The sequence below is a fragment of the Notolepis coatsorum genome (genome assembly GCF_963971535.1).
Source record: "Notolepis coatsorum genome assembly, chromosome: 16".
Classification (NCBI taxonomy): Eukaryota; Metazoa; Chordata; class Actinopteri; order Aulopiformes; family Paralepididae; genus Notolepis; species Notolepis coatsorum.
The window spans coordinates 89211516-89237612 of record NC_140180.1 but is presented as its reverse complement, the minus strand read 5'-3'; the positions used below and the strand labels follow the sequence as shown (position 1 = coordinate 89237612).

General features: G+C 42.4%; 1 protein-coding gene across 2 annotated transcripts; it reads left to right on the top strand.

Moving 5' to 3' along the window:
- Positions 1-1803: 1803 nt before the first annotated feature.
- Positions 1804-25904, top strand: nsmce1 (NSE1 homolog, SMC5-SMC6 complex component). Of its 2 annotated transcripts, none has more exons than XM_084331799.1 (8): positions 1804-1896; positions 5955-6117; positions 8579-8700; positions 11472-11549; positions 19358-19504; positions 20694-20810; positions 24888-25014; positions 25710-25903. In XM_084331799.1, the coding sequence occupies exons 2-8, from the start codon at positions 6000-6002 to the stop codon at positions 25730-25732; spliced, it is 732 nt and encodes a 243-aa protein (XP_084187925.1). In that variant the 5' UTR covers positions 1804-1896; positions 5955-5999; the 3' UTR covers positions 25733-25903. The 2 variants fall into 2 exon arrangements, with proteins under 2 accessions (XP_084187925.1, XP_084187926.1); XM_084331800.1 differs by lacking the exon at positions 1804-1896 and adding an exon at positions 3094-3160 and having other exon boundaries at positions 25710-25904.
- Positions 25905-26097: the final 193 nt, after the last annotated feature.

Genomic DNA, 26097 nt, shown 5'->3' with positions numbered 1-26097 from the left:
CAAACAAGCAAAACTGTACATTGGAATATTGACAAAACCATACTAGGTAAATTACTGTACATTGGAGGGGGTTGGGTTAGGACATTTACAGGGGCCAGTTTCAAATTGCAGTCTCCCGTAGGTGTTCTTTGAGAGTGGTTTTGAAAGTGGGTAGTGATTCACATTCCTTTACAGCTTCAGGTAGGGCGTTCCACATTGATGTGGCATCATTGCGAAACGTGTTTATGCACCACTCTCACCACCTCTTCTCCCTGTTCCCATCTGGGAGGCGATACAGAGCCTTCAAAGCTCCGCACCTCCAGGCTGCAGAACAGCTTCTTCCCGAGAGCCATCACTGAACTGAACAATCACCCCCCCCCCCCTATTGCCACCACATCTACATCTACTGTACCTCACTATAATATATACTGTATGTGCAATATGACAGATGTGAGGACATGTGCAATAATGGTATTCTCTAAGGTGCAATATTTTATTTGTTTTTCTACTGTGATGTTTTGCAATGCTTAATGCTTTTTTAATAAAATAAAAAATGTAAAACCTTTTTAATGTTCTTATGAATAAGTGCAAGTGTAGCAGAGGGTATGTGTGGGTACATGAATGTGTGGTGTGATAGTGAGTATGGGTACACTAATGTATGTATGGTTGTGTGTGTTTATGTTTATTTAATGTTACCTGTGCGACAAGGGGGGATAAAACATTGGACCAAGTCTACACCAATGTTGCAAAGGCTTATAGAGCGCAACCAGACCCTCACCTAGACCTGTCTGATCACATCTCGCTCTTCCTTTACCACCTGTATAGGCAGAAAATCAAATCTGTTTGACCCACAACCAGGACTGTCAGAGTCTGGCCTGAGGGGGCTGTATCCCAGCTCCAGGACTGCTTCGAGGTGACTGAATGGGACACCTTCAAGGACAGAGGGCCGCAGGTAGATCCTAGAGCGGCATTAGATAACTACACCACTACAGTCATGCATTACATTGTTTTCTGTATGGACATGGTGACTGTCACTAAAAGGGTTCGTTCATTCCCTAACCAGAAGCCGTGGCTGACCGCGGAGGTCAGGTCACTCCTCCGGGCCAGAGATGCAGCCTACAGGGCTGGGGACGCAGCTGCCTACAGCATCGCCAGGTCAGCTCTAAGGAGAGGCATCAAGGCAGCAAAACTTAAATATAAGGAACGGATCGAGACCCACTTCTCCAACTCCACCAACCCCAGCCTGGTGTGGGAGGGAATCAAAGCCATCACTGACTACAAGGGGACAACATCACCCATAAATAGCTCTGTCACATTAACCGAGGAGCTGAACCATTTCTATGCCCGGTTCGACAGAGCAAACAGGGACCAAGTACGTAAAGTTGGCAACACAGATTTCCAGCCATTCGGTTGCTGCAGAACACGAGAGGGATAATAATGAATAACATCACATGGTCGTAGATAATCTCAGACATAATTTTATTTACTATAAGACACAAACTCACTATACAAAACTTGAAACTTGAAACTACAACTGATACAATCTGATTAGTGATTATGAATAAGATATTGATCATTTTCATAATTCCTATATATTCTTCCTGTGCCCCATGACACTTCAGTCTGTATTTGTGAACATATGTCACAGGTTGACAGGATATGTCCTGTGTCTTTTGATTGTTAGACTAATAACAGGACTAGTACTGGGACGAATATGGAAGCTGGCGATGCAGTCGTTGAATAGTTCCAGAAGGTGGCACTAGTGCAACATTATGGATACAAGCTGCCGTTTTACACCAAAGAAGAAGAAAAAGAAGAAGAAGAAGCAGAAGAAGAAGAAGTGCATCTTATCTTCCCTGTGAAGTCTACATTATCTTCCCTAGGAGCGCAGGAAAGCCTCTAATAACGCTGCCGAAGGTAACACTGAACCCAGGAAGCGAATATTCTACAACTGAATGAGATTTTAACACTGATGTGAACAGCAAATGAGCTAAAGTGAAAGTAAATATAGCTAACTAACTTCACTATGAATTGAAAATGGGGGACCCTGACGTAAACAAGACAAACGTCTTTCTCTGAGCCGTACTGTATTCTCGAAGTCAACTTCCTGCCTGTTGTTGCTACGCAACTGCAGTGTGGGGGGAAACTGCCCAGCCTGGTACATTGTGTACGGTTCATTTAGTGCAGAAACGGATGGTTAAAGCGGCAAATTAAAGACAATCAAGTGGAATTTTCTTCAGTCCTTCACAATGCCAAAGAGCTGTTGTGTTACGCGTTGTACTAATGACAAAAACAGAAATCCAAATCGCAAGTTTTATACCATCACAGAGGAAAAAGTGGCTGTGGCTAACTTTCGGCTAACTCGCTCTGCTGTTGTGGTCGTGGTAGCTACATGCTAAGCTAACGTTAATCACATCATATCGAACCGATAGGAGCTTATCTTATCTACCGGTAATCTTACATGGATGTTTGATCGGGTAGTGACACACGTGGTACCACCACGTAAGATTAGATAAGATAAACTCCTATCGGTTCGATATGATGTGATTAACGTTAGCTTAGCATGTAGCTACCACGACCACAACACCAGAGCTAGTTAGCCGAAAGTTAGCCGCCAGCCACTTTTCCTCCGTGATGGTATAAAACTTGCGATTTGGATTTCTGTGTTTGTTTTGTTATTAGTACAAAACGTAACATAGCAGCTTCAATTTGGGTATTCGAGAGATGGCCATGTCTGTATGTGTTTTGTATGGACATTATGTCAAGTCAATCAGGGGGAGCTTCTTTGAATCATATCTCGCCTTAGAATCACCAGAAAGGCTTTCGAAATAGTGAAATGCCATGTTGGCCTCAATATTTTCAAAACAAATCGTATGAAAATGTTATGAAATGAACAAGAATGTGATAAAACATGTAATAAAAACGGACCTCAACACATGCATTTGATACTAGAAATCCGTATGGCCCCCCTATACCAAGATGGCGGCGGTCTCGTGACATCAGAGTGTCTTCGAGAATTGTACCCATTCTTACTTACTTACTTATCCTCTTCGTCTCGGTTGGGGGCCGGTGTTCTGCCGAATTCTACTGCTTCCTCGAAAACTGCTGCCGTAGCGCGAATCGCCTATATCTTTTGACAGCTGGGTGACGTCACCCTATAGTTCACTCTGAACTCCAACAGGTCGGTGTACCGACATGTTATCATCTACAAATACATTCAGCTGCAAAGCCAATTACATGCAAATATTTACATGCTTATACAGTTCAAAAGGTGCAATGAAAAACATTTAAGATATTAAGATATATCAACAAGACTTCAAAATAACAAACTCAGCAAGACCGACGGCTTCTCAGTTACAGTGGGTGACAATATTGTCACAAGGAAAGATGAAATTACCTACCTGTGTTCCATCCTAGAGGCTAATCTCTCCTGTGACAAAATGGCATCCAATGTAATAAAAAAAGTCAATCAACTAAATCGATTCTTGTACCGGATCTCCTCTCTGGTAAACAGGACTACCCTGAAGACTCTGGCAGGAGCACTCATTCAAGGGTACTACGACTATGCTTGCACCTCATGGTACCAAAGCACCTCAAAGGCGCTAAAAACAAAATTACAAACATCTCAAAACAAACTGGTCAGACTACTGCTTGACCTTACTCCTAGTACCCACCTCACCCCTGCCCACTTTGACAACCTAGGATGGCTTAGAGTAGACGACAGAGTACAGCAACTTGCAATGGGCCTGGTCTACAAGATACACTATACGACTAAGGTACCCATGTACATGTCAAAATCAAAATACTTCCCAAAGGTCAGTGAATACCACGATCACAACACCAGGGGGAGCTCCACAAATCGTGTTAAACCCAGATTTGGCTCAAACAAGGGACTAAACACGTTGCGCAATTATGCCACATCAATGTGGAACGCCCTACCCAAAGCTGTAAAGGAATGTGAATCACTACCCACTTTCAAAACCACTCTCAAGGAACACCTACGGGAGACTGCAATTCGAAACTGGCCCCTGTAAATGTCCTAACCCAACCCCATCCAATGTACAGTAATTTACCTAGTATGGTTTTGTCAATATTCAAATGTACAGTTTTGCTTGTTTGTACAGTGTTTCCCCCCCCCCAACCCCCTCCAATGTAAATTACCTATCCCAATGTACAGTTTTGCTTGTACAGTTGTACAGTGTTTCCCCCCCCAACCCCTCCCTACCCAACCCCCCCCACACAACCCCACCCAACTTCCTCCAACAGTTTTTACGTCAAATGTATATACTCCCTTTTCTGGACTCTTTTTGTATCACAAACAGTACTGTATTTGCAAATCTGGTATGTCGTAAATGTATAGATGTAACAGTACTGTCTATCTGTATGTCATGTATGTCACATATGTCCTGATGAATTGAAAATGGGGGACCCTGATGTAAACAAGACGAAAGTCTTTCTCTGGTCTGCATCCCCTTAACAATTGTGTGTATTGAGCTGTACTGTATTGTTTGTACCCATTCTGCAATCTGTTAATAAAGTTTTCAATCAATCAATCAAACTCAACATGACGTTCGTCAGCAAGGTGGCAGAATATTGTTAAGTGAACGATTGTGGGTCATGCGTGCGCAAGCGCAGGAGCGCTGGCAGCAGAATTCCAGGAACAGTAGAATTTGGCAGAACACCGGGCATAAGGCCGCAATCATACACTGCCACTGAATCCGGTCTCGTGGTTTGTCCTGCGCTTCGTCCCAGGAAAGACCCATCTCCTTCAGCTCCATCATCACTGTCCTTCGCCAGGTGTTCTTTGGTCTACCCCTCTTTCTCTTCCCAACTGGGGTCCATCTCAAGGCAACTTTGGGTAACCTTTCATTGGGCATCCTCAATACATGGCCGAGCCATCTTAACCTCCGTCTCCTTATCTCAAGGGACACATGCAAGCTGCCTGTCTTCTTATAAAGTTCCTCATTCGAGATTCTATTTGCCCATTCTGCAATCTGTTAAATAAAGTTTTCAATCAATCATTCATTCACCAACCAGCACGTTAACTAACTAGCTATTTAGCTTGCTATCACATCCACCAACGTTACACTAACCGACCGTAGTGTAAGTTAACGTTGTTGGATGTGATAGCAAGCTACATAGCTAGTTAGTTAAAACACTTTAATCGCCGATGACGTGTTTAGACGTCATTCCTAGCCATGCTCATTCTGCCTAATAGACAGTCTCCTCCCCACCGCATGTATATATTCTCTCCCCACCATATGTATATTTCCCCCCCACCCACCCACCCCCTCCTAATGTACAGTCCCCTCCCAATCATATGTATACTCTGTCAGGATCTATGGGCAGTACTGTATATTTGCATATCGTATATGTCACAAATGTAACAGTACTAAATACCTATATGTCATGTATGTCCCTATGCCATAAATGTCATGTATATTGTTGTGTATGTCATAAATGCATGTATGTTGTGTATGTCATAAATGTCACTATGAATTGAAAATGGGGGACCCTGATGTAAACAAGACAAACGTCTTTCTCAGGTCTGCATCCCCTTAACAATTGTGTGTATTGAGCCGTACTGTATTGTACCCATTCTGCAATCTGTTAATAAAGTTCTCATTCATTCAGTTATTGAGAGTAAATTAGTTTGAATATGGCCACCAGTGATGTCACCGGGGACATTGAATCCTTGTGTTGTGTTAATTACGATACCTTGACCTGCTATCTTATAATTTAATTGAACTGTAATTAACACAACACAAGGATTCAAGATCATCGGTGGCCATGTTCAAGTTAGTTGCTGCTTCTAACTTGTTTGTCCGGGGGAAGCAACAGTTTTGATTGGAGGATCAAGAAAAGAGGGCAGGGTGAGAGAGAACTTGACCTCCCCACCGTCCCACTGGTTATATTTAAACAAATCAATGACTGTGCTGCTTACCCTCTTACCATTATGTGTGTCCACAATCCAGAACCCTTGGGCCAGGCAGTCTCATCCGTTATCACACCTCATCGCTATGGCACGACCAATGGGAGACAGCCATCGAAGGTTCCTACAAACCATGATGGTCCGTGGCATCGTTGATGAACCAGGAGCGAAGGCTCTCCACCGGGATTGCTGTAAGATGCATGATGGTGAGGTTACGTTTATGTTCAGAGAATCCAAAAGAGCTTAAAGGGGGAATTCCACTCTGGGTCTGTCTTGTATTTATAGTAACGTTGCCTTTCTACAGAGTAAAATGAGCCCACTGCCAGCTCTGACTGGACATATCGTCAGGTCACACCGGTTGAACCAATATACCGGTAGAAATCCGTGCCAAGGTAGAGATTTGACTAGGGATGTGCATAATGGTTATTTTGATAGCCGGCTATCCGCTGTCATTAACCGCATGAGAACTGGTTAGCTGTGTTTTTCTTTCTCGCGAGTGGTCTGCCGTCACTGCCGTGCCACAATCTGCTAATTTCACATTCTAATTATATCTCTCTCTCTCTCTCAACATGACAATACATAGTCGGACATTCATACAACATACACAGCGATCATCCATGAGTTCTGCTCATCATCACACAACAATGCTTGGTAGTTCATAACGTCAGCTAACTAAAAACAAAATACGGCGCGCCTGCATGGTAACTGTGATTTACTCATCATTGGTAGCAACATTGACTGAAACTCATGTCTACAGTACAGTACAGTCCCCATCTTCATTTGCAAAATCTAGGGTTGCATAGTAGTGCCGACATGGGGAGACAGAGATTGTGAAAATGATGATGCAGACCCACGCTCGCTTCCAAAACAAACACCATGTGCAGCGATAGAAAATATTGTTGCATCATCTGACATGACAATGGAGCCAAGTAAACATTATATGCCCATAATGATGAGACTTATAATTGAATCCTGCCATTCACTACTCTTGACTACTGTTATCACTGCAAAGGAACACACAACTTACTGCTTATGGTTTTAATAATTTGACTCTTAACTGGATGAGGAGCTATTTATCAAACAGAACACAAACTGTTTACTTTAATAGTAGTTTTTCTACTGTAAAGACAGTACAGTGTGGGGTCCCACAGGGAAGTTGTTTAGGCCTGTTGCTCTACTCTATTTTTTGTTTACTAATGATATGCCACTTGTCCTCAGTAAGGCTAGTATAGCTATGTTTGCTGATGATTCTACAGTGTATGTCATCAAACAACATGGATGAGCTAAATGTGCAATTGCAAAAGGATCTGGACTTAATTCTGGAATGGGTAATAAAAAACAAATTGATTCTGAATCACTAAATGTATAATTTTTGGCTCAAACCATGTATTGAGACATCAGAACCAATTAAGATTATCAATCAAAGGCAACTGTATAGAACAGGTTACTGACACTAAACTTCTAGGAGTCCTACTGGATGAACAGCTAATGTGGCAGAATCACATTGACAAGGTGACTAGTAAAATGGGGAAAGGAATATCTATGATAAGAAGATACTCCTCTTTATTAACACCACTTACCCTCTTACAGGTTATTCAAATGGTCTTATCACACCTTGACTACTGCCCAGCAATCTGGTCAAGTGCAGCAAAAAAGGATCTCAACAAACTTCAGATTGTGCAGAATAGAGCAGCTCGTCTTGCACTCGGGTGTTCTACGAGAACAGGTGTAGACCAAATGCATAGGGATCTTGCCTGGTTGAAAGCCCCTCTGTTACACCTTGGCTGGACAGGTTTCCCCCAGCGGGCATTAGAACGTGCGTTTTTCAATAGGCAGAGCAAGCCGCTCAGCCAGTAATCGTATAACTAGGGTTATAGGATAACCACAGATATATATTAAACAAAAAAATTTTTTATCCACATAACATTTTATTATTTTACTAGTCATTTTATAATATTTTGGTATAATGCTAATGTAATGAGGTGGGTTGGGTTGGATGGGTGTGGGGATTATGTTTGATTATGTTATGTATATTGTTTCGTATGTTTATTGTTGGTTTTATTTTTAATTATGTTTGTTTGTATTTATTGTTTTGTGTGGACCCCAGGAAGAGTAGCTGTTGCCATTTGTAACAGCTAATGGAGATCCAAATAAACTTAAACTTCACTTGACTTGGTAAAAAGGTCAGTAACTTATTATAGTGTGAATTTATCCAGACCTCTCTCTTGGCAGAGCCTGAGGTGTGGCCAGCAGTAGCAACCCCTCCCCTTCTACCCACTGAAATCCAACCCACACATCAGATACAAACAAAAACTGTAAACAAAGCGCAGTACCGTGTTGGCAGTATCCTTTGCCTAGAGGTCACTGTTTGAGGACATTATAGATTCTACCTTTTAACACAGACCAAGCCTAGCCAGAATGGACCTATCCCAATCTCCACCCTCTGTTAACGCCATACTGACCAAGCCTAGCCAGAATGGACCTATCCAAATCTCCAGCCTCTTTTCATGACCCTCCAGTCAATTGTTTGCTCGGGTCAAACAGATATATATTTTCTGCCTTTTTCTTGTACTCTCCTATCATGAGAGTTGCTCGGTCAAGCTGCGAGAGTCGAGTCTTGTTGGAGTTGTTCTCGGGGCCTCTAACACACTGTGTCCTCTCTTCCAGCGAACTACGCCCCTGACCAGCTGGATGACTTCATCAACGTCATCACTTCCCAGCTGCAGCCCATGTTCATGCAGATCAGAAAAGGCACGTCTGAGGAGGACGATCAGCAGTACTACGCCTTGGTTAGTGACTTTCTCCATTTTCTGTCACCTAGGCAGCCTAGTAGTATATCAATATCTTTACATCAATATTTATCATTTATTGTCTGTTTTGTGGTTTTTTTAATATATACAATCGGGTCCATAAATATTTCAACAGTTTTCATAATATTGGCTCTGTACAGTACACCACCACAATGGATTTGAAATGAAACAATCAAGATGTGCTTTAAGTGCAGACAGCTTTAATTTCTTATTTGAGGGTATTTACATCCAAATCAGGTGAACAGTGTTTCTACATGTGCCTCCCCCGTTTTTAAGGGGCCAAAAGTAATTGGACAATTGGCTGCTCAGGTGTGTGTTATTCCCTCATTATTTAATTTACAAGGAGCAGATAAAAGGTCTAGAGTTCATTTCAAGTGTGGTATTTGAGAGTTGCTGTTAACCATCAATATCCTGCTGGAGGAGACAGGTGGTAGTTCTACACCCGTCCCAGACCAGCAGTAGTGTAACGGGAGGAGACAGGTGGTAGTTCTACACCCGTCCCAGACCAGCAGTAGTGTAACGGGAGGTGACAGGTGGTAGTTCTACACCCGTCCCAGACCAGCAGTAGTGTAATGGGAGGTGACAGGTGGTAGTTCTACACCCGTCCCAGACCAGCCGTAGTGTAACGGGAGGAGACAGGTGGTAGTTCTACACCCGTCCCAGACCAGCAGTAGTGTAACGGGAGGTGACAGGTGGTAGTTCTACACCCGTCCCAGACCAGCAGTAGTGTAACGGGAGGTGACAGGTGGTAGTTCTACACCCGTCCCAGACCAGCAGTAGTGTAATGGGAGGTGACAGGTGGTAGTTCTACACCCGTCCCAGACCAGCAGTAGTGTAACGGGAGGAGACAGGTGGTAGTTCTACACCCGTCCCAGACCAGCCGTAGTGTAACGGGAGGAGACAGGTGGTAGTTCTACACCCGTCCCAGACCAGCCGTAGTGTAACGGGAGGAGACAGGTGGTAGTTCTACACCCGTCCCAGACCAGCAGTAGTGTAACGGGAGGAGACAGGTGGTAGTTCAACACCCGTCCCAGACCAGCCGTAGTGTAACGGGAGGAGACAGGTGGTAGTTCTACACCCGTCCCAGACCAGCAGTAGTGTAACGGGAGGTGACAGGTGGTAGTTCTACACCCGTCCCAGACCAGCCGTAGTGTAACGGGAGGAGACAGGTGGTAGTTCTACACCCGTCCCAGACCAGCAGTAGTGTAACGGGAGGAGACAGGTGGTAGTTCAACACCCGTCCCAGACCAGCCGTAGTGTAACGGGAGGAGACAGGTGGTAGTTCTACACCCGTCCCAGACCAGCAGTAGTGTAACGGGAGGAGACAGGTGGTAGTTCTACACCCGTCCCAGACCAGCAGTAGTGTAACTGGAGGTGACAGGTGGTAGTTCTACACCCGTCCCAGACCAGCCGTAGTGTAACGGGAGGAGACAGGTGGTAGTTCTACACCCGTCCCAGACCAGCAGTAGTGTAACGGGAGGTGACAGGTGGTAGTTCTACACCCGTCCCAGACCAGCCGTAGTGTAACTGGACGAGGCCTGTGGTAGTTCTACACCCGTCCCAGACCAGCAGTAGTGTAACTGGACGAGGCTTGTGGTAGTTCTACACCCGTCCACATGAATATTTTAGGCAACCAACTTGTGTTTAGCGTTTCTCTGATTGGCCAATACGCCCGGCCAATACGCCCATGTGACCACGGCAGCGCGAGAGAGCTGCAGCGCGGAAATAGGCTGTCTATTGCCATTCTCTAAGACAAACTCTAACCTTAACCAGCTCCTTAACAGCGCCTAAACTTAACCCTTCTAACCTTAAGCAACTCCGAAACAATGCCTAACCTTAACCAACTCCGAAACAATGCCTAAACTTAACCGGCGAAAGAATGCACGTTAAAAAATATTGCCATTCTCTAAGACAAACTCAACCTTAACCAGCTCCTTAACAGCGCCTAAACTTAACCCTTCTAACCTTAAGCAACTCCGAAACAATGCCTAACCTTAACCAACTCCGAAACAATGCTTAAAGTTATGCCTAAACTTAACGGCGAAAGAATGCGAATGCACGTTAAAAAAAAAGAAATTTTTTTTGAAGGGAATCGAACTTGCCAGCAACGGGCCGTAGGATCCACAGCAATGCAGCGCTGCCAATTGAGCTAGTTCTGGATAGTAAAAAAGGGGGGATTACTGCTACATAATGCTGCCGCGACGGAGCTCCGCGGCAGAGCTGCCGCTCCGCTGCTGCCGCGGGGGCGTGGCTAGACGCAAGTTGGGTGTGGTTAGACACAAGTTGGTTGCCTTTAATATTTAGGCCACCCGTCCCAGACCAGCAGTAGTGTAATGACCAGGAAGTGAGTTGGCATACTGACTAAATTGGGCATATGGGAGCAAAGTAGAAAGCCTTATTATTATTATTTTTTGAAAAAAGTGTCATTTAGATAATCAATGGACCATATGACCGCCAGATCCAATAACATTTGTAATTTGTATTACATTTAAATTTGCGAATGCAAAAAACCTAGACCTAAGATTTTTTTTTGCATATTCTACCTTTGAGAGCAGAACATACTGTATGATCTATTTTGTTATCTATATTTTGGTCAATATAGATAGCTCTGAGCACACGTTAAAGGTGCTATAGACAACATTCAGCCAATAGATGTCGCCCTAGAGCAGCAAGCAGCGCAGCCCAATGATTCACAATGACAACAATGACACAACAATCACACTGTTGTTAATTCCACCCCTCCTGTCCAGGTGAACATGGCGGACACTGAACTCACCAGGATGTCATCAGATTATTCTGACAGCGAACTGGAGGTGTTCAAGAAAACGGTGAGTTCAATGCCTCCCTAGTATTCAGACCCATTGAATTTCCATGTGCAAAATACATTTGTCTGGGATTCTTCTTTGCTTGAAATCATCTGAAATAAATTCCATGCATCATTTAGCGAAAAGACGAAAAGGTAGCTTGCAACAAAGTTTACATTTCCTAGATGTAGTAATTTCCTGGAAAGGTTCAACTGAAAACATTCACACCTTGTAGCCGGGTGGATCCTATAGTAGGGAAAGTTAAGTTCCTTACCACTGAGCAGCTCTGCTGGAGCAGTGCAGGGGTTAAGTTCCTTACCACTGAGCAGCTCTGCTGGAGCAGTGCAGGGGTTAAGTTCCTTACCACTGAGCAGCTCTGCTGGAGCAGTGCAGGGGTTAAGTTCCTTACCACTGAGCAGCTCAGCTGGAGCAGTGCAGGGGTTAAGTTCCTTACCACTGAGCAGCTCAGCTGGATCAGTGCAGGGGTTAAGTTCCTTACCACTGAGCGGAAATAAGACCATCTTAGAAATAAGAACAAAAACATTTCAGACAGAACCAAGATTTGTATCAATAACAATGAACTTGGGGCGGCTAAGTGGCACAGTGGGCAAGGCGCTCACCACTAATGCAGGAGATGCTGGGTTCGAGCCCAGCTCTCGGCATTGCTACCAGCTTGGCTGGTCATTCATACGAACACAATTGGCAGTGTTAGGGGTGGGAAGCTGGAGGGTGGGGATCGGATGTTGTGGACAGCGACTCCTACAGGTTGGTTGGTGCGCCTGCGCAGCAGAATCAGGAAGCAACGGGGGCGGCGTGTCCCTCCCACGCAGACCCTCGCCGCTGAGAGATCGCGCTGTACAGGTGAAAAGATGCGACGGCTGCCTCCTCGAGTACCGGAGGGGACACGTGATGCAAGGCTTCGTCCACATTGCAGCCGGCCAGTGGGAGGCATGGTCTAACAGCGTTCGAGACAGGGGAGGGTAGAATTGGACAATACGAAATTGGGATGGGAGAAAAATAGAAAAATGGGAGAAAAAGTAGATAAAAAAAATAAAAATAACAATGAACTTGTACAAGTTTAATCTGTGAAGTTCTTAGGTGTCAATATCGATGAGAAACAAGAATCATTGTGAAATTGTTTGCAAGAAGGTTTCAAAATCGTTGGGCATTATAAAAAGGGTTAAAAACCAATAAAAAAATAGCACATTACTAACTTTGTATTACAGTAAAATGTATCCTCACATCTCTTACTGCAATATAATTTGGGCCAACACTTACCCGTCTTACTTACAAGCAATCCATAGAGCTCAGAAATCCTTTGTAAGAATTGCAACCAACTCTTCTTATTTAGCCCCAACCAAACCATTATTTAAACAACTGCAACTTCTCACAATTTATGAGGTCAACAAGTACCAAACAGGGGTTCTTATGTATAAAGTAATTGGTCTTCCTTCATCTTTACCTAACTTCTTTCAACGTTATTTTGAGTTTAATTGTCATTATCATGCACATCTCACAAGAAGAAATAATGACTTACGCATTCCCTTCTGTAGGACCTCTGTTGCCAAATTCTCATTTGTTTATCAGGGTGCAGTGATGTGGAATGATATACAAAATCTAACAGAAACATGTTCCACTTTAAATGCATTTAAAAGCAAGTTTAAAAAAGAACTACAGATCCTGTAGTCTGTAGTATCCATGTGTATTTGTGAGTAGTCTTTTTCCCCAACATTATAATTGTTGTATAATGCTGTATTGTATGTATCTGTGTGTATGAGAGAGGGATATGCGCAATTGCGTATGTGTGTTTGTGCATAATATGTGTGTGTGTGTGTGTGTGGGGGCGGGTTAAGAGGGGAGGTCACTTATAAGCCCTTGGGATTTTTGACCATTCCTGCACATTTTAACTGTTCTTCTTTTACTTATTTTATTCCAGAATGTATGTTTGTAAGTGCAAATAACAATAAACCACTGAGCAGCTCTGCTGGAGCAGTGCGGGGGTTAAGTGCCTTACTAGAGAGGCCAAACATTCTGCCGTAATGTAATCAAATGGAAGCTCCGCCCACAATGCTATTCAGAATGCAGTTTTGGCTCTTACATTTTCGGGGACACTCTCCTCCATTTTCATTCAAATGGCTACTCCCTTTAAATAGTGGAGTAGAAAATGTTACCCCAAGTCTTGACTACAAGCGTGTGAAATCGGATAATTTCTTTTGAGGTTTCTCAAACTCACGGGCCAATTGTGGCCCGCTGGATGATATTTTGCGGCCCCCTACATAATTTATTTTATGAGTTTAAAAGATTTTTTTTTTTTACAATAAAGTTTAATAAACAGCGACTCCTACAGTTCGGTCGGGGCGCCTGCTAAGCGCGGATAGGATCTAAGTGGGATAGTGTGATCCTTCCACACGCTACACCCTCTCAGTGAGAATCCGCGCTGCCAGGTGAAAAGAAGCGGTTGATTGGCTGGATGTGTGTCGGAGGAAGCACGTGGTAGCCTCCACTCTCCCAGACCCACTGTGGGGGGTAAGTGCGCAGCGACCAGGAAGGGGATTGGGAATTGGCATAACGACTAACTGGGATGGGAGAAAATCGGAGGAAAAAGGAGGGGGAAAAAAAACAATAAAGTTTCATACAAATCTTAGTCAAACCTTTAGTATTATGGATATTAAACATTCTGGCAGAGTACATGCATCCATGTTGTTGTGAACATTTTAATTAAATAAAGAAATTCCCTATCCATAGTCGCCGTGTGAAAGAATAAAATAAAATAAATTCCCTACCTACCCATGGCCTTAACAACCAACAGGAAACAAACTATATTTTCTTTTATGCCTAATAAAATAATGTATGACTGAAGTGATGGAGACCATGTTTGAAGGCAAACAAAAACAAATCCTCCTCAGATAGCACAGCAACCAGAATAACTGAAATACTGGCTGGTGATTTGATTAAACAGCTTTGTGTTTCTCTGTTTCCCTACCTCTTTCTGAAGGTGTTTTTTTATTTTATTTTCATCTCTTTTTAAAACTCCATGCTCCATGTATTATGGCAACTGGGGTTATTCGTTAATATAAAATACCACGGTAGTGACCAAAAATATATTTTCGGGTACCTTGACAAAGCATGGTACTGTAGGTTGCCTGCACTGCAATAGGGATATACCCTTTTCTTTTGTATTATTGTTGTTTGCTTAGCTATGGGTTTGTTTAGGTTAGCCAGAAAAAACCCTAGCTAGTTGGGCCAATTGCCCTGGGGACTATGCACTTCGAATGGGGTAGTGCTGGAGGGTGGGGGGTTAATGTGGGTTTTGTGTTAAATGTTGTATTTTTGCTTTTTCTGTTTTACCTTTTCACACCATTTATTAATACTAGTTTAAATTTTTTCCTTGCAGTTTGTATTTATCAAAGTCTCAGAGTCCACTTGAAATTACACTTGATAGGAGCCATGTTCCATCACCTACAGATGCTCCATCCGTTTAGCATAAACTCATTGGGCTGTTATGGCTAATCATACAGGGACCCCCCTGATCGGGAACAGGTGTTTGACTAATTTTACTAACTGGAACGTGAAGGGACTGAACAACCCTATTAAACGCACTAGGCTACTTACCCACCTCAAGCTTCTGAAAACGGATATAGCCTTCCTCACTGAGATGCATATACGAACTTCCGACAATACTAATCTGAAACAGGGTTGGGTTGGGCAGGTTTTTCAGTCAAGCTATCAGAGTAGGGCCAGGGGTGCAGCGATTCTAATTCGGAAATCAATTCCGTTTGCAGCAATCAAAACTATTTTTGATCCTAATGGGCGCTTTGTTATTGTTGTTGGTAAGCTCTATCAAATGCTTGTGATACTCGCATGTGTATACGCCCCCAATTGTGATGACTCTCGATTTATGATACATTTTCTGTCATCTATACCACACATAGACACTCACCAACTGATCCTGTCCGGGGATTTTAACTGTGTGCTTGACCCTTTACTGGACAGATCCTCTAGGAGGAGAGCTGCCAACATCTGAGCACTTAAAGGGCTTTTTGGAGGCGTGTGCTATGTCAGACCCCTGGCGATTCCTATACCCAACTAAGAGAGAATATTCTTTCTTCTCACCCGTCCACCATACTTTCTCGCAAATAGATTACTTTTTTTTGGACAACCTTATTCCCCTTGGTGCAGTCATGTGTCTACAATAGTATAGTAATTTCTGACCATGCCCCTGTAACATTAGCATTAGCTTTCCCCAACCATAAGCCAAATAGATCCCCTTGGAGGCTTAACTCACTTCTATTGTCAGATGAGGCTTTCATTTCTTTCATTAATTCACACATTGAATTTTTTTTAGAAACCAATTTGAATAATGAAACCTCCCCTTCTCTGATTTGGGAGACCATTAAAGCCTACCTGAGGGGTCAGATCATTTCCTACAGTGCCTTTACTTATAAGGCACGAGTAGAAAGACAATCGCAACTCCTAAAACTGATCTTGAACGCAGACGGAGCTTATGCTTCTATCCCAACTCCAGAGCTTTATAAAGAACGGCTGTTACATCAGACAGAGTTTGATACACTCTCAACTGGGCAGGCAGAACGTGCTCTTCTGAAGGCTAGGCACATCTCTTATGAACAGGGTGAGAAACCGAGTAGAGCCCTCGCACATAGTTTGAGACAAGCATTTGCCACTCAGGTCATTGACCAAATTGACTCTCCGACTGGCTTAAAGACTGACCCCTCAGGTATTAATGAACAATTTCGTAATTTCTATTCTAATCTATATGAAACTGAACATCCAACTGAATCGGGCCTGATGGACACTTTCTTTGAAGGACTAGATCCTCTTAGTTGCTCCTCATATCGTCCAATAAGTTTGCTCAACGTCGATGTTAAGATCTTAGCTAAGGTGTTAGCTCTCCGCCTAGAATCTGTTTTGCCATCTATTATCAATTTGGACCAAACGGGCTTCATCAGAAACAGACACTCCTTCTTCAATATTAGACGTGCATTTAATATCCTGTACACAGAGACTTCAACACAGCGCCCAGAGGTACTCATGTCGCTGGACGCTGAGAAAGTCTTCGATCGTGTGGAATGGGGCTACCTGTTCTACGCACTCCGGCGGTTCGGCTTCGGTGACGTTTTTATATCCTGGGTCAGACCGTTATACACCGACCCTGTGGCCTCCATTAGAACAAATAATGTGCATTCAACATATTTCCCCCTTCAGCGCGGGACGAGACAGGGATGCCCTCTATCCCCACTGCTTTTTGTCCTGGTTATGGAACCTCTGGCAACGTCCGTTCGACAATGCCCAGATATTAAAGGGATAGTTAGAGCGACGCGGGAGCACAACATCTCCTTATACGATGACGATGTACTCCTCTATATATCTGATCCTCTTTTGTCTATCCCACATATCCTTGACACACTCAGGAAAATCTGTGAATTCTCAGGGTATAAACTCAACCTTGATAAAAGTGAACTTGTACCCATTAACAATGTGGCCAGCCAGGTTTCTTTTAATTCTTTGCCCTTTAAGATCACAAACGATAGATTTACCTATCTGGGTATATCTATCACAAAGTCCCACTCCCAATTACTAAAGGCCAACTTTACACCGCTCCTGGACCGAACACGCCAAGATCTTATACGTTGATCCACCATGCCCCTATCTTTAGTTGGGAGAATTAATATAATTAAGATGAGCATTCTTCCAAAGTTCTTATACCTCTTCCAATGTGTCCCGATCTTCCTCACCAAAATATTCTTTACAAAACTTAACAGCCTAATTTCAACATTTATTTGGAACAACAAACCACCCAGAATCCGGAAAATATTTATATTTATTTATTTATATTATTTTTACAAAGACTGAAAATGGGTGGGGGTTTGGCCCTACCAAACTTCCAAATATATTATTGGGCCGCGAATATTAGAAGTTTACTGTTCTGGCTACATGATACATCTGCCCCGGACGTTCCTGCCTGGTTACACATTGAAGCTAGTTCTACTTCCCGCATTTCACTCTCCGCTCTTTTGTGCTCTTCAATTCCCCTGCAATCTCCCCAGCCCTGTCTAAATCCTGTAGTGTTACACTCTCTGAAAATTTGGTCCCAATTTAGAAAAAGTTATGGTTTAATCTCTATGTCTACTTATGCTCCAATTGCAGCGAATCATCTGTTTCCAGCCTCCCTCCTAGATAACATATTTGATCAGTGGTTCAAAAAGGGAGTTTTGAACACGAGACTGCTCTATGAAAGCAACACATTATGTCATTTGAACAAATTAAGAACAAATATGATCTGCCATCACACCACTTCTTTCGTTACATTTACATTTTACATTTACATTTAGTCATTTAGCTGACGCTTTTATCCAAAGCGACTTACATGTTCTGTACGACAAGCCATCAGGAAGGGCACAACTCTTATCAGCTGAGCAACAATGTTCATCAAAGTGTTGAGTGCTACAGTGTAGGTTAGTTTATTAGGACAAGTGCATGACAGTATGGTTAGTTAGGGTTAGATTTTTAATTTTTAATTCAGATAATGGTTGAAGAAGTGCGTCTTTAGTCGATGGCGAAAATTACCTACAAATTAGAAACTTTATACGTAGTCAATCCACTACATTTCCATCCCTGCCTCCAGATACATCACTGGACTCAATCCTGGAGATAAAACCTGAGCTCAAGGGAACTATGTCTAAGCTTTATATGAACATTTTCGAGATGGAGGACTCGTCACTCTCAATAATAAAGGGGCACTGGGAAAGGGACTTTGGAATAGACATATCAGAAGAGGTGTGGTCAAGAATACTAAAAAAATGTCATGCTTCAAGTGATTACAGGAAGTTGCAGTAACAAATGTATTATTTCTTTATTTTGCCACTAAAAACTAACCTTTACATGTTTTTATGTACACAGAGGTGGAATAGCTATTTCAATCAATATTGGCTCTACCACAATTTTCTTTCTTCTTTTTTTTATTATTTATAAATATGACGGTGACGGCAGAAACAAAGATATACCAAACAAAGCTGTTTCCTTAGTCATAATAAGTACAATTATCCTAAACAACTACATCCTAAACCACTACAAGCGGGTCTGGTGTGTTTATCTACAGAGACCCCTCCCTCTGCCTGGATCTTCTTTTGGATCATAGACCTCTCTCACATTCACGTCATTATGACAATGCACTTGGACTGTTTACATTTGACTGTATTCAAATGATGATGCACAATGTGACCAAGTTAAATAACTTTTACTCTTAAAATAATGTTAATTGCATGATATGCTGTGATGATTGCATAAAGATACGTAGCTAAATGCATCTGCAGGAGCTGTGGTCATAAAGAAATGCTTGAGTAATCATACAGTAAGTACTTATCGATCACAGGAGTCTTGGATAACGTTGATTCGTAAGGCTGTCCGTAAAATCTTAGTTGGACAAAGTCCTCTTTAAATCTAGTGCTTACCAGAGATCGACTTATCATTTTTCAGCAAATAACTCATTCAGCTTGGAATATCACATAAAAGTCTACAAATTCTTGGTCCACTGAGACCAAACTGACCAATTAATCAATTATGAGACTGAAAAACTGGCAACTCTACTGAATGGCGATCCATCTTCTCCAGAGTCGGACAAGAAGATGGATACCAATTTCATCTCCAGGAGAGGCGCTTTTGGCCAACAGCTAAGCTAGTGGTCCGTATTGGCCGCCATTCATTTGTGCTAAGCTAGGCTAACCTTAGCGTAACATTGCGTCCTTCATGAGGTTTCAGAAAGCCACTCTTAACTAGGAAAGGTCTCAACATGAACCTGTACTGTGTGGTTATAGATTGAGCTGATTGTCGAGTCGGACAACGGAAGAGCTTCCTCTACTGACGTCCTGAACAGCGTGGACAGCCTGCAGACCAAGAAGCTGAAGAAGAAGGAGGCCGAGCACGTCCTGAACCGACTGGTGCTCGACAAGTGGCTCTGTGAGGTACGACGTTAAAGAGCAAATCCACCCTAAAACACAACTTGAATAGGTTCTATTTCACATCGGCTTCGCCCTCTAGCTTTGGCTTAGACCCCCTCAACTAACAGCCTCGGACAGTCCTTCATACCAGCGGCCATCAGGCTCCACAACAGTGGGCAGGGACTGCTGCCAGACATCCAACTAGAACTAATAGGAACCCAAGGAGGACAATAACGCTACCTTATGCATACCTTATGTGCACCTTATGTGAATACTGCACCTTATGTGAATACTGTGATACTGTGAATTCTGTATACTTCAGTTAGTTAGACAGTAAATTATAACACTACCTTATGCATACTGCACCTTATGTGACACTGTGAATACTGTATATTTCAGTTAGTTGGATAGTAAATTATATTGACTTATTTGTTTACACTGCTTGTGTTGTTTTTACTACCTGTACCCCCCATCCCCCATGCTGCTATGATGCCTGAATTTCTCCAAGTTGCCTTTGAGAACCAATGGTTCTCGAGCCGTAACGGCACATGGGGCAGGAGCCTATCTCCTGTTTCCGTAGTGTGAGGCAGCTTGATGTACAAGTACGCCCCTTGGACATGACGCTAGTATGTCGCAAGAACTTCCCCCCCAAACCAACCCTTGATGCTGAGTGTCAAGCAGGGAGGCTATGGGTACCATTTTTTTAAATAGTCTTTGGTAAGACTCGGCCGGGGCTTGAACTCCCAGCCTCCCGAACTCAGGGCGGACACTCTACCCACGAGGCCACTGAGCCGAATTTCCCCAAGGGGATTAATAAAGGAACATCTTATCCTGTCTTGTCTTATTGGTGAACCCCCACACACACGTGCACATACGAAGAACTTTATTATATATATATACATTTTGCCTTTTAGCTGTGAATTGATTTCACTGTTTTATGTTGTTTAGTTTTGTTTTTATTATATGTGGACCCCAGGAAGATTAACTGCCACTATTTTGGTAGCTAATGGGGATCCAAATAAACAAGTACATATTCAATTTAACATTTAGGTCAAATGTTAAATTGAACATTGTTCAATTTACTTGAACATTTGGGTAGAAGGTGGTTTACAAAATGCCTTGTAATTATTTTGGCCTTTATTTTCCAACTGTGTCAACTTTGCTGAGGTTCTCAATATCTTCTCCATGTGCCTGTTTGTGTTCCATGACTCAGAAGCAGGGCGAGTACACACTGTCCACCAGGTGCATCATTGAGATGGAGCCCTATATCCGTCTCATGTACCAAGACCAGGTCAAAGTGTGTCACATCTGTCAGAACATTGCCTTGCAGGTAAGTTTAATAATAATAATAACTTCATTTTATATAGCGCCTTTCAAAAGACCCAAGGTCGCTTTACATAGGGAAATAACAAAAGTAACAAACATAGTGGACAGACACAACATACAGTTTAGTGTTCAACGTTTGTTCACTTATAAGTAATTACATTAAACATAATAAACCCTTAAGGCATATCTACCAGTTGTCAGTATGGTTCAGTATATGGGGCTGATATTAGCCTCTTTTATTTTATAAATATCTGTATCAGCCAATACTGAATTTCAAATATCGACCCACCGACATTACCATCTTTTGCTAGAGTAGAGTGAAATCATGGTATTACTAGTGAACGCAAGGAGTCCGTTGATTACAAACATTTCATGCTAGTTTACCCATAAAGGGGCGAAATAGCGCTAGGTTGGCAATATTTTTGCAGACTAAATTCATGATAACCCAATAATCACGAAGATCTAATCAACAAGAGAAAGTTGTCATGTCAACTTTTTTGATGTCATGTTTGGGACAATTGTTTATATGTCTGTTGTAAAATTGTTGTAGAGTTAATATATTATCCATAAGTTAATTTAAAGACAGCTGTGTTATGGTTTGTTACTGTAAATTATGACGCTGATAATTGGTATCGGCCCTGAAAAACTCATATTGGTCTAACCCTAGTTGTCAGTCTTATCGGCCCTGAAAAACAAGTCAATACTGCCCACTTCCCTTTTTCCTTAATGTTATATCTTGATTAATGATCAATAACACTTGAGGCACCGCAGCCAGCTCCCAGTTAAACATTTTTACACAAGTTGAAACCAAGTTATTTGAATTGTGATTTGATTGCACACATTCCTGGTAAACATTCCTATTAGAATTAGCTGTTTTTTCAGATGATTAAGGCTGTGGTTACATTAAAGGGAAAACACCAACGTTTCATTTAACTTTTCTGAACGTTGCGTCTATGCAGTCAGGTTAGACGCCGTTTGTCTCCTGTATGCGCGGGAGGTATTTGTCGCGTGCACAAGCCAGACAGACGCAGAGAGAGAGCACAGAGCGTGCGTGTCTATAATAATGCAGGACCTGTCGCAGAGGTCTTTAATGCCTAAAAGCACAGCAGAGAATTATGGCATCATTAACCGAACTCAGCCCAACGTCTCTTCACCGTCCATTATTATATTATCTATGTCGGAGTACGTTACTCCACTTCTCCTTAAACTTATATTACGATACCATTTCCAATCACAACTCACGAGCAAAACCTGCTCTCTCGTAAATTACACACCGGACCAGCCTTTTTTCTCCAGCTCCAACACTGGCATTTACAATACGCAGGTGCGTGGGCTCACGCTGTCTATACAGCGCGATAAAAGGACATATAATAAAAATACTATCAAGTAAATAAACAGTGTAAAGATATATCTTTTTTTTTTTTTATTATTATTGCAAAACAAAATTATTAAAAGTCAGTACTCAACACACAATGCATAATGAAACTAACAATTAAGGTGGCTAAAATGACATGCAAGTACAGAAACAGAAAACAAAAAAAAGTATATAATAATATTTTACCGTATACAGTGTATATCCAACGAAATTACCAATTATACCAATGTCTTATACAGGATATACTCCTAATACCTATTATCTAAAACCCTACACACATATGTTCCAGCTCGAACCCCCCCCTCCCGGACCCCTCCTTGGATAGTACCTCCATTATCCCTCACTCCTAACCAGACACTACCATTATAAGCTAGCTTTTATTCTCTCCACCACTTCTAACCACATTGACATTTTGGATTCGTTGAGACCCAGAATTCTTGCTGTAGATATTTCTTGATAAATCACATCGAGATATGTAAGAAACCAAACCTTCCGGCACATTTTTTCCGGTTGAAACCAGCGTGATGCGATCAGTTTTTTAGCTACTGTGATACCCGATAAAACCAATCTCTTTAGCTGTGGATTTACTGCAAACTCAAAAACATCATTCAATAGTAATACAGAGGGGTGTACTGGTGTATTCCAAGATACGAGTTTTGATAATTGATGGGTCACATCTTTCCAGAATGCCTTAACTGGTGGGCAGTCCCAATACATGTGCATAAATGTCCCTTCGTCTCCATTTGTACATTGGGATCTTATCATGGCAGATAAGATATATCTCTTATATATCTCCGTCACATTTAACCGTGGAAAGAGAGAGCGGGCGCGCTCTGATGGACGACATTGAACAAGTGTTCTTTTCTTGACAAGCGGCCAACAAGGTATTTTATTTCTTTTGAGCAAATTAATTTTGTTTGATGCATGAGCTAAGCGCCTTTGTATTGTAAGTAACCATTGCATTTGTACTGTTTTCATTCAATAAATATAGTTATCACGGCGTGAGAGGGACGAGGAGTTGTGATGATGAGCCCAAGATAATAAACGCCCGTTTATAAAGAACCAACCTGTCTATCTGTCTATCCTACATTACGCTTGTGACGGAGACAGACTTTTCGGAACCTTCATTTGGGAGAAATAAATAATATGTTTAATAATAAGTAAGACAACGGATACGTTTAAGTCTAATCATTAATCTCGACCTTCAGAACAGTTTCTCGAACATTGGCTATAGGCTTCTTTTTTTTTTATCTACTTTTTCTCCCCATTTTTCAATTTTTTCTCCCTTCCCCAATTTCGTATTGTCCAATTCTACCCTCCCTTATCTCGAACGTTGTTAGGCCATGCCTCCCACAAGCCGGCTGCAATGTGGACGAAGCCTTGCATCACGTGTCCCCTCCGGTACTCGAGGAGGCAGCCGTCGCATCTTTTCACCTGCACAGCGCGATCTCTCAGCGGCGAGGGTCTGCGTGGGAGGGACATGCCGCCCCCGTCGCTTCCTGATTCTACTGCGCAGGCGCACCAACCGACCTGTAGGAGTCGCTGTCCACAACGTCCGATCCCCACCCACCAGCTTCCCACCCCCTAATACTGCCAATTGTATTAGTATGAACGACCAGCCAAGCTGGTAGCAACACCGAGAGCTGGGCTCGAACCCAGCATATCCTGCGTTGGTGGCGAGCGCCTTGCCCACTGCGCCACCTAGCCGCCCGGGCTATAGGCTTCTAAAACAATTGAATAGGCTAAACTTCGTTTTAAACTTCTTGAATTCACATTTCTTTAGTTTGCAATAATGCAACTGCAAGCCAATGTTCCGAGACATATTACCTTTTATTGGTTATAGGCTGCTATTTGAATACACCGTTTAGCCCTAAATGGTGGATTCACAAATAGCCTAACAATTACAAATAAAAGGCAATTATGTCTCGGAACATTGGCTTGCAGTTGCATTATTGCAAACTAAAGAAATGTGAATTAAAGAAGTTGAAACGAAATAACAGGCTGAAAAACAATTAGCCTATTTAATTGGTTAAACAGTGTCAAAACAGTTGCGTGTCTTTTACTCTTGAGCAATCATATTTATTAGAGGCTCCATTTTTCGTGGAGGAAAAATACACAGTCTATAGATATCATTTTTCCCGACATAATGCTACCTGCCTCGACAAAATCTATGACTCTGTTGCGATACAGATGAATTATCTTCTCAGAATAGTATAAGTGGCTATCTTTTATGCATATTTTGCATCTTGAGCAATAATATTTGAGTCTTGTTCTAGCAGCGTTCTGTGATATCATCATCATCATCTGTCATATCAAGGGCACGCGGACGTCGGTGTCTAGTGCGCATGGGTGTTGGGCGTGAGCGGCTCCGTATCCGAGCCGCTTTGTTTACATGCCACCGTTCTAAGGGAGTTTTTGAGCGTTGCTGCTAGGAAAACGAAAATGCCAGCTAAAACGGTGTTGCCTTTTAACTTGCAACGACATGCAAACGAAATAATTCAAAAATGAAACGTTGGTGTTTTTCTTTAGTGTAACCAAGGCCTAACTGTGAAGCACCTCATAAATCAGTGATGTCACTCATGTTTGGAGAATCTGTGTCACACTGTGTAGCATAACATTGGGTAGAGATTTGGGATCTACATAATACTTCTCTGCTAAATTAAAATGTCCACCGCCCACTGAACTATGACTATGATCTTCTTTCAGCACCAAATGTGTGAGAATGTGAATTGTGGCATAAGGATCCACAACCCATGTGTAGCCAGGTACTTTAAAGCGAGAACAGAGCCACAGTGTCCCAAATGTGACGAGTTCTGGCCACATGAAATCCCTGGTAAGTTGCACTGTTAACGTTAGCTGTGGACGTAATTTGTAAACGAAGGTCCTGAGTGTGTTTTTCTCCATGGTGTCTGTCTCTCTATAGACCTGTTTGCTGTATACGTCAGACTCAGTGTGCGCGCGGATCAAGGGGGCAAAAGGAATGTAATCCTGGTCGGAACAACGGGGCAGACTACAATATATTTACATTTGTTATCCATGCTAGCGATCTAAACAATCAATCCATGCCAACACTAGATATGTAAAAGGTGAAAGACTCACACTCGCAGCCATGCTGATTTGCCAAAATGACATCCAGCTATTTTAGTTTGAAACAACCTTTAGTCAGAGGAGTGTCATCATGGTTTCTCCATAGCGCCCCTTCATACTTTTTTAGCTCAGCAGCTCACGCAGGTAGGGGGCAACTTAGTCACGTGACTCAGTTGGTATTGCTGATTGGCTCGAACACGGTATGTTTGTATACAGCGAACAGGTCTATATTTTATTGTAATGCTTCATCCTGCTCATTAACAACCTTTCATCTTTTGCCAAGCCGTCATTGTAAAATTATTAGTTCTTAATCTGCCTGGTTACTTAATGGTTACACAAAAGTATAAAAGGCCAAATGGATAAAAGCGTAGAAGAATGAAGGCAAGCGGTAAACATACAGTGTATCTGTATAATGTCTTATAATTGTCATGTTTCTTTCAGAGGACCGGCGGTCGCAGTCCTGAAGATGACCAGTTTGTTACATTTCCTTTGTTACATGTGTTTTTTTAAAACATTCCTCATGATTGCATGTATCTCCTACAGATGTATTTTGAAAGATTTAAAAGATGTTCTGTATATTGAATAAAAATGTATATACATGTACTGAAAATTGCTTAGCAGCATCTCTACACCTTTACCCTCATTGAGAACACAATGATCTATGAATATGCAAATGACAAGCACCATATTGTGCGTGTGATCAAATCATCTTGGTTGATACAAATCTATTGTTAAAACATGGTAAATCGGCGGTCAGGTGGCGTAGCGGAGATTGCGCTCGTCACCAATGCAGGAGATGCTGGGTTCGAGCCCAGCTCTCGGCGTTGCC

Excerpts from the sequence above, each read along its gene's own strand:
- nsmce1 (XM_084331800.1), top strand. The coding sequence starts at position 6,000 with ATGGCACGACCAATGGGAGACAGCCATCGAAGGTTCCTACAAACCATG. Across the intron at positions 11,550-19,357 it reads TGGAGGTGTTCAAGAAAACG|ATTGAGCTGATTGTCGAGTC; the intron begins GTGAGTTCAATG and ends GTGTGGTTATAG. Across the intron at positions 20,811-24,887 it reads GTCAGAACATTGCCTTGCAG|CACCAAATGTGTGAGAATGT; the intron begins GTAAGTTTAATA and ends ATCTTCTTTCAG.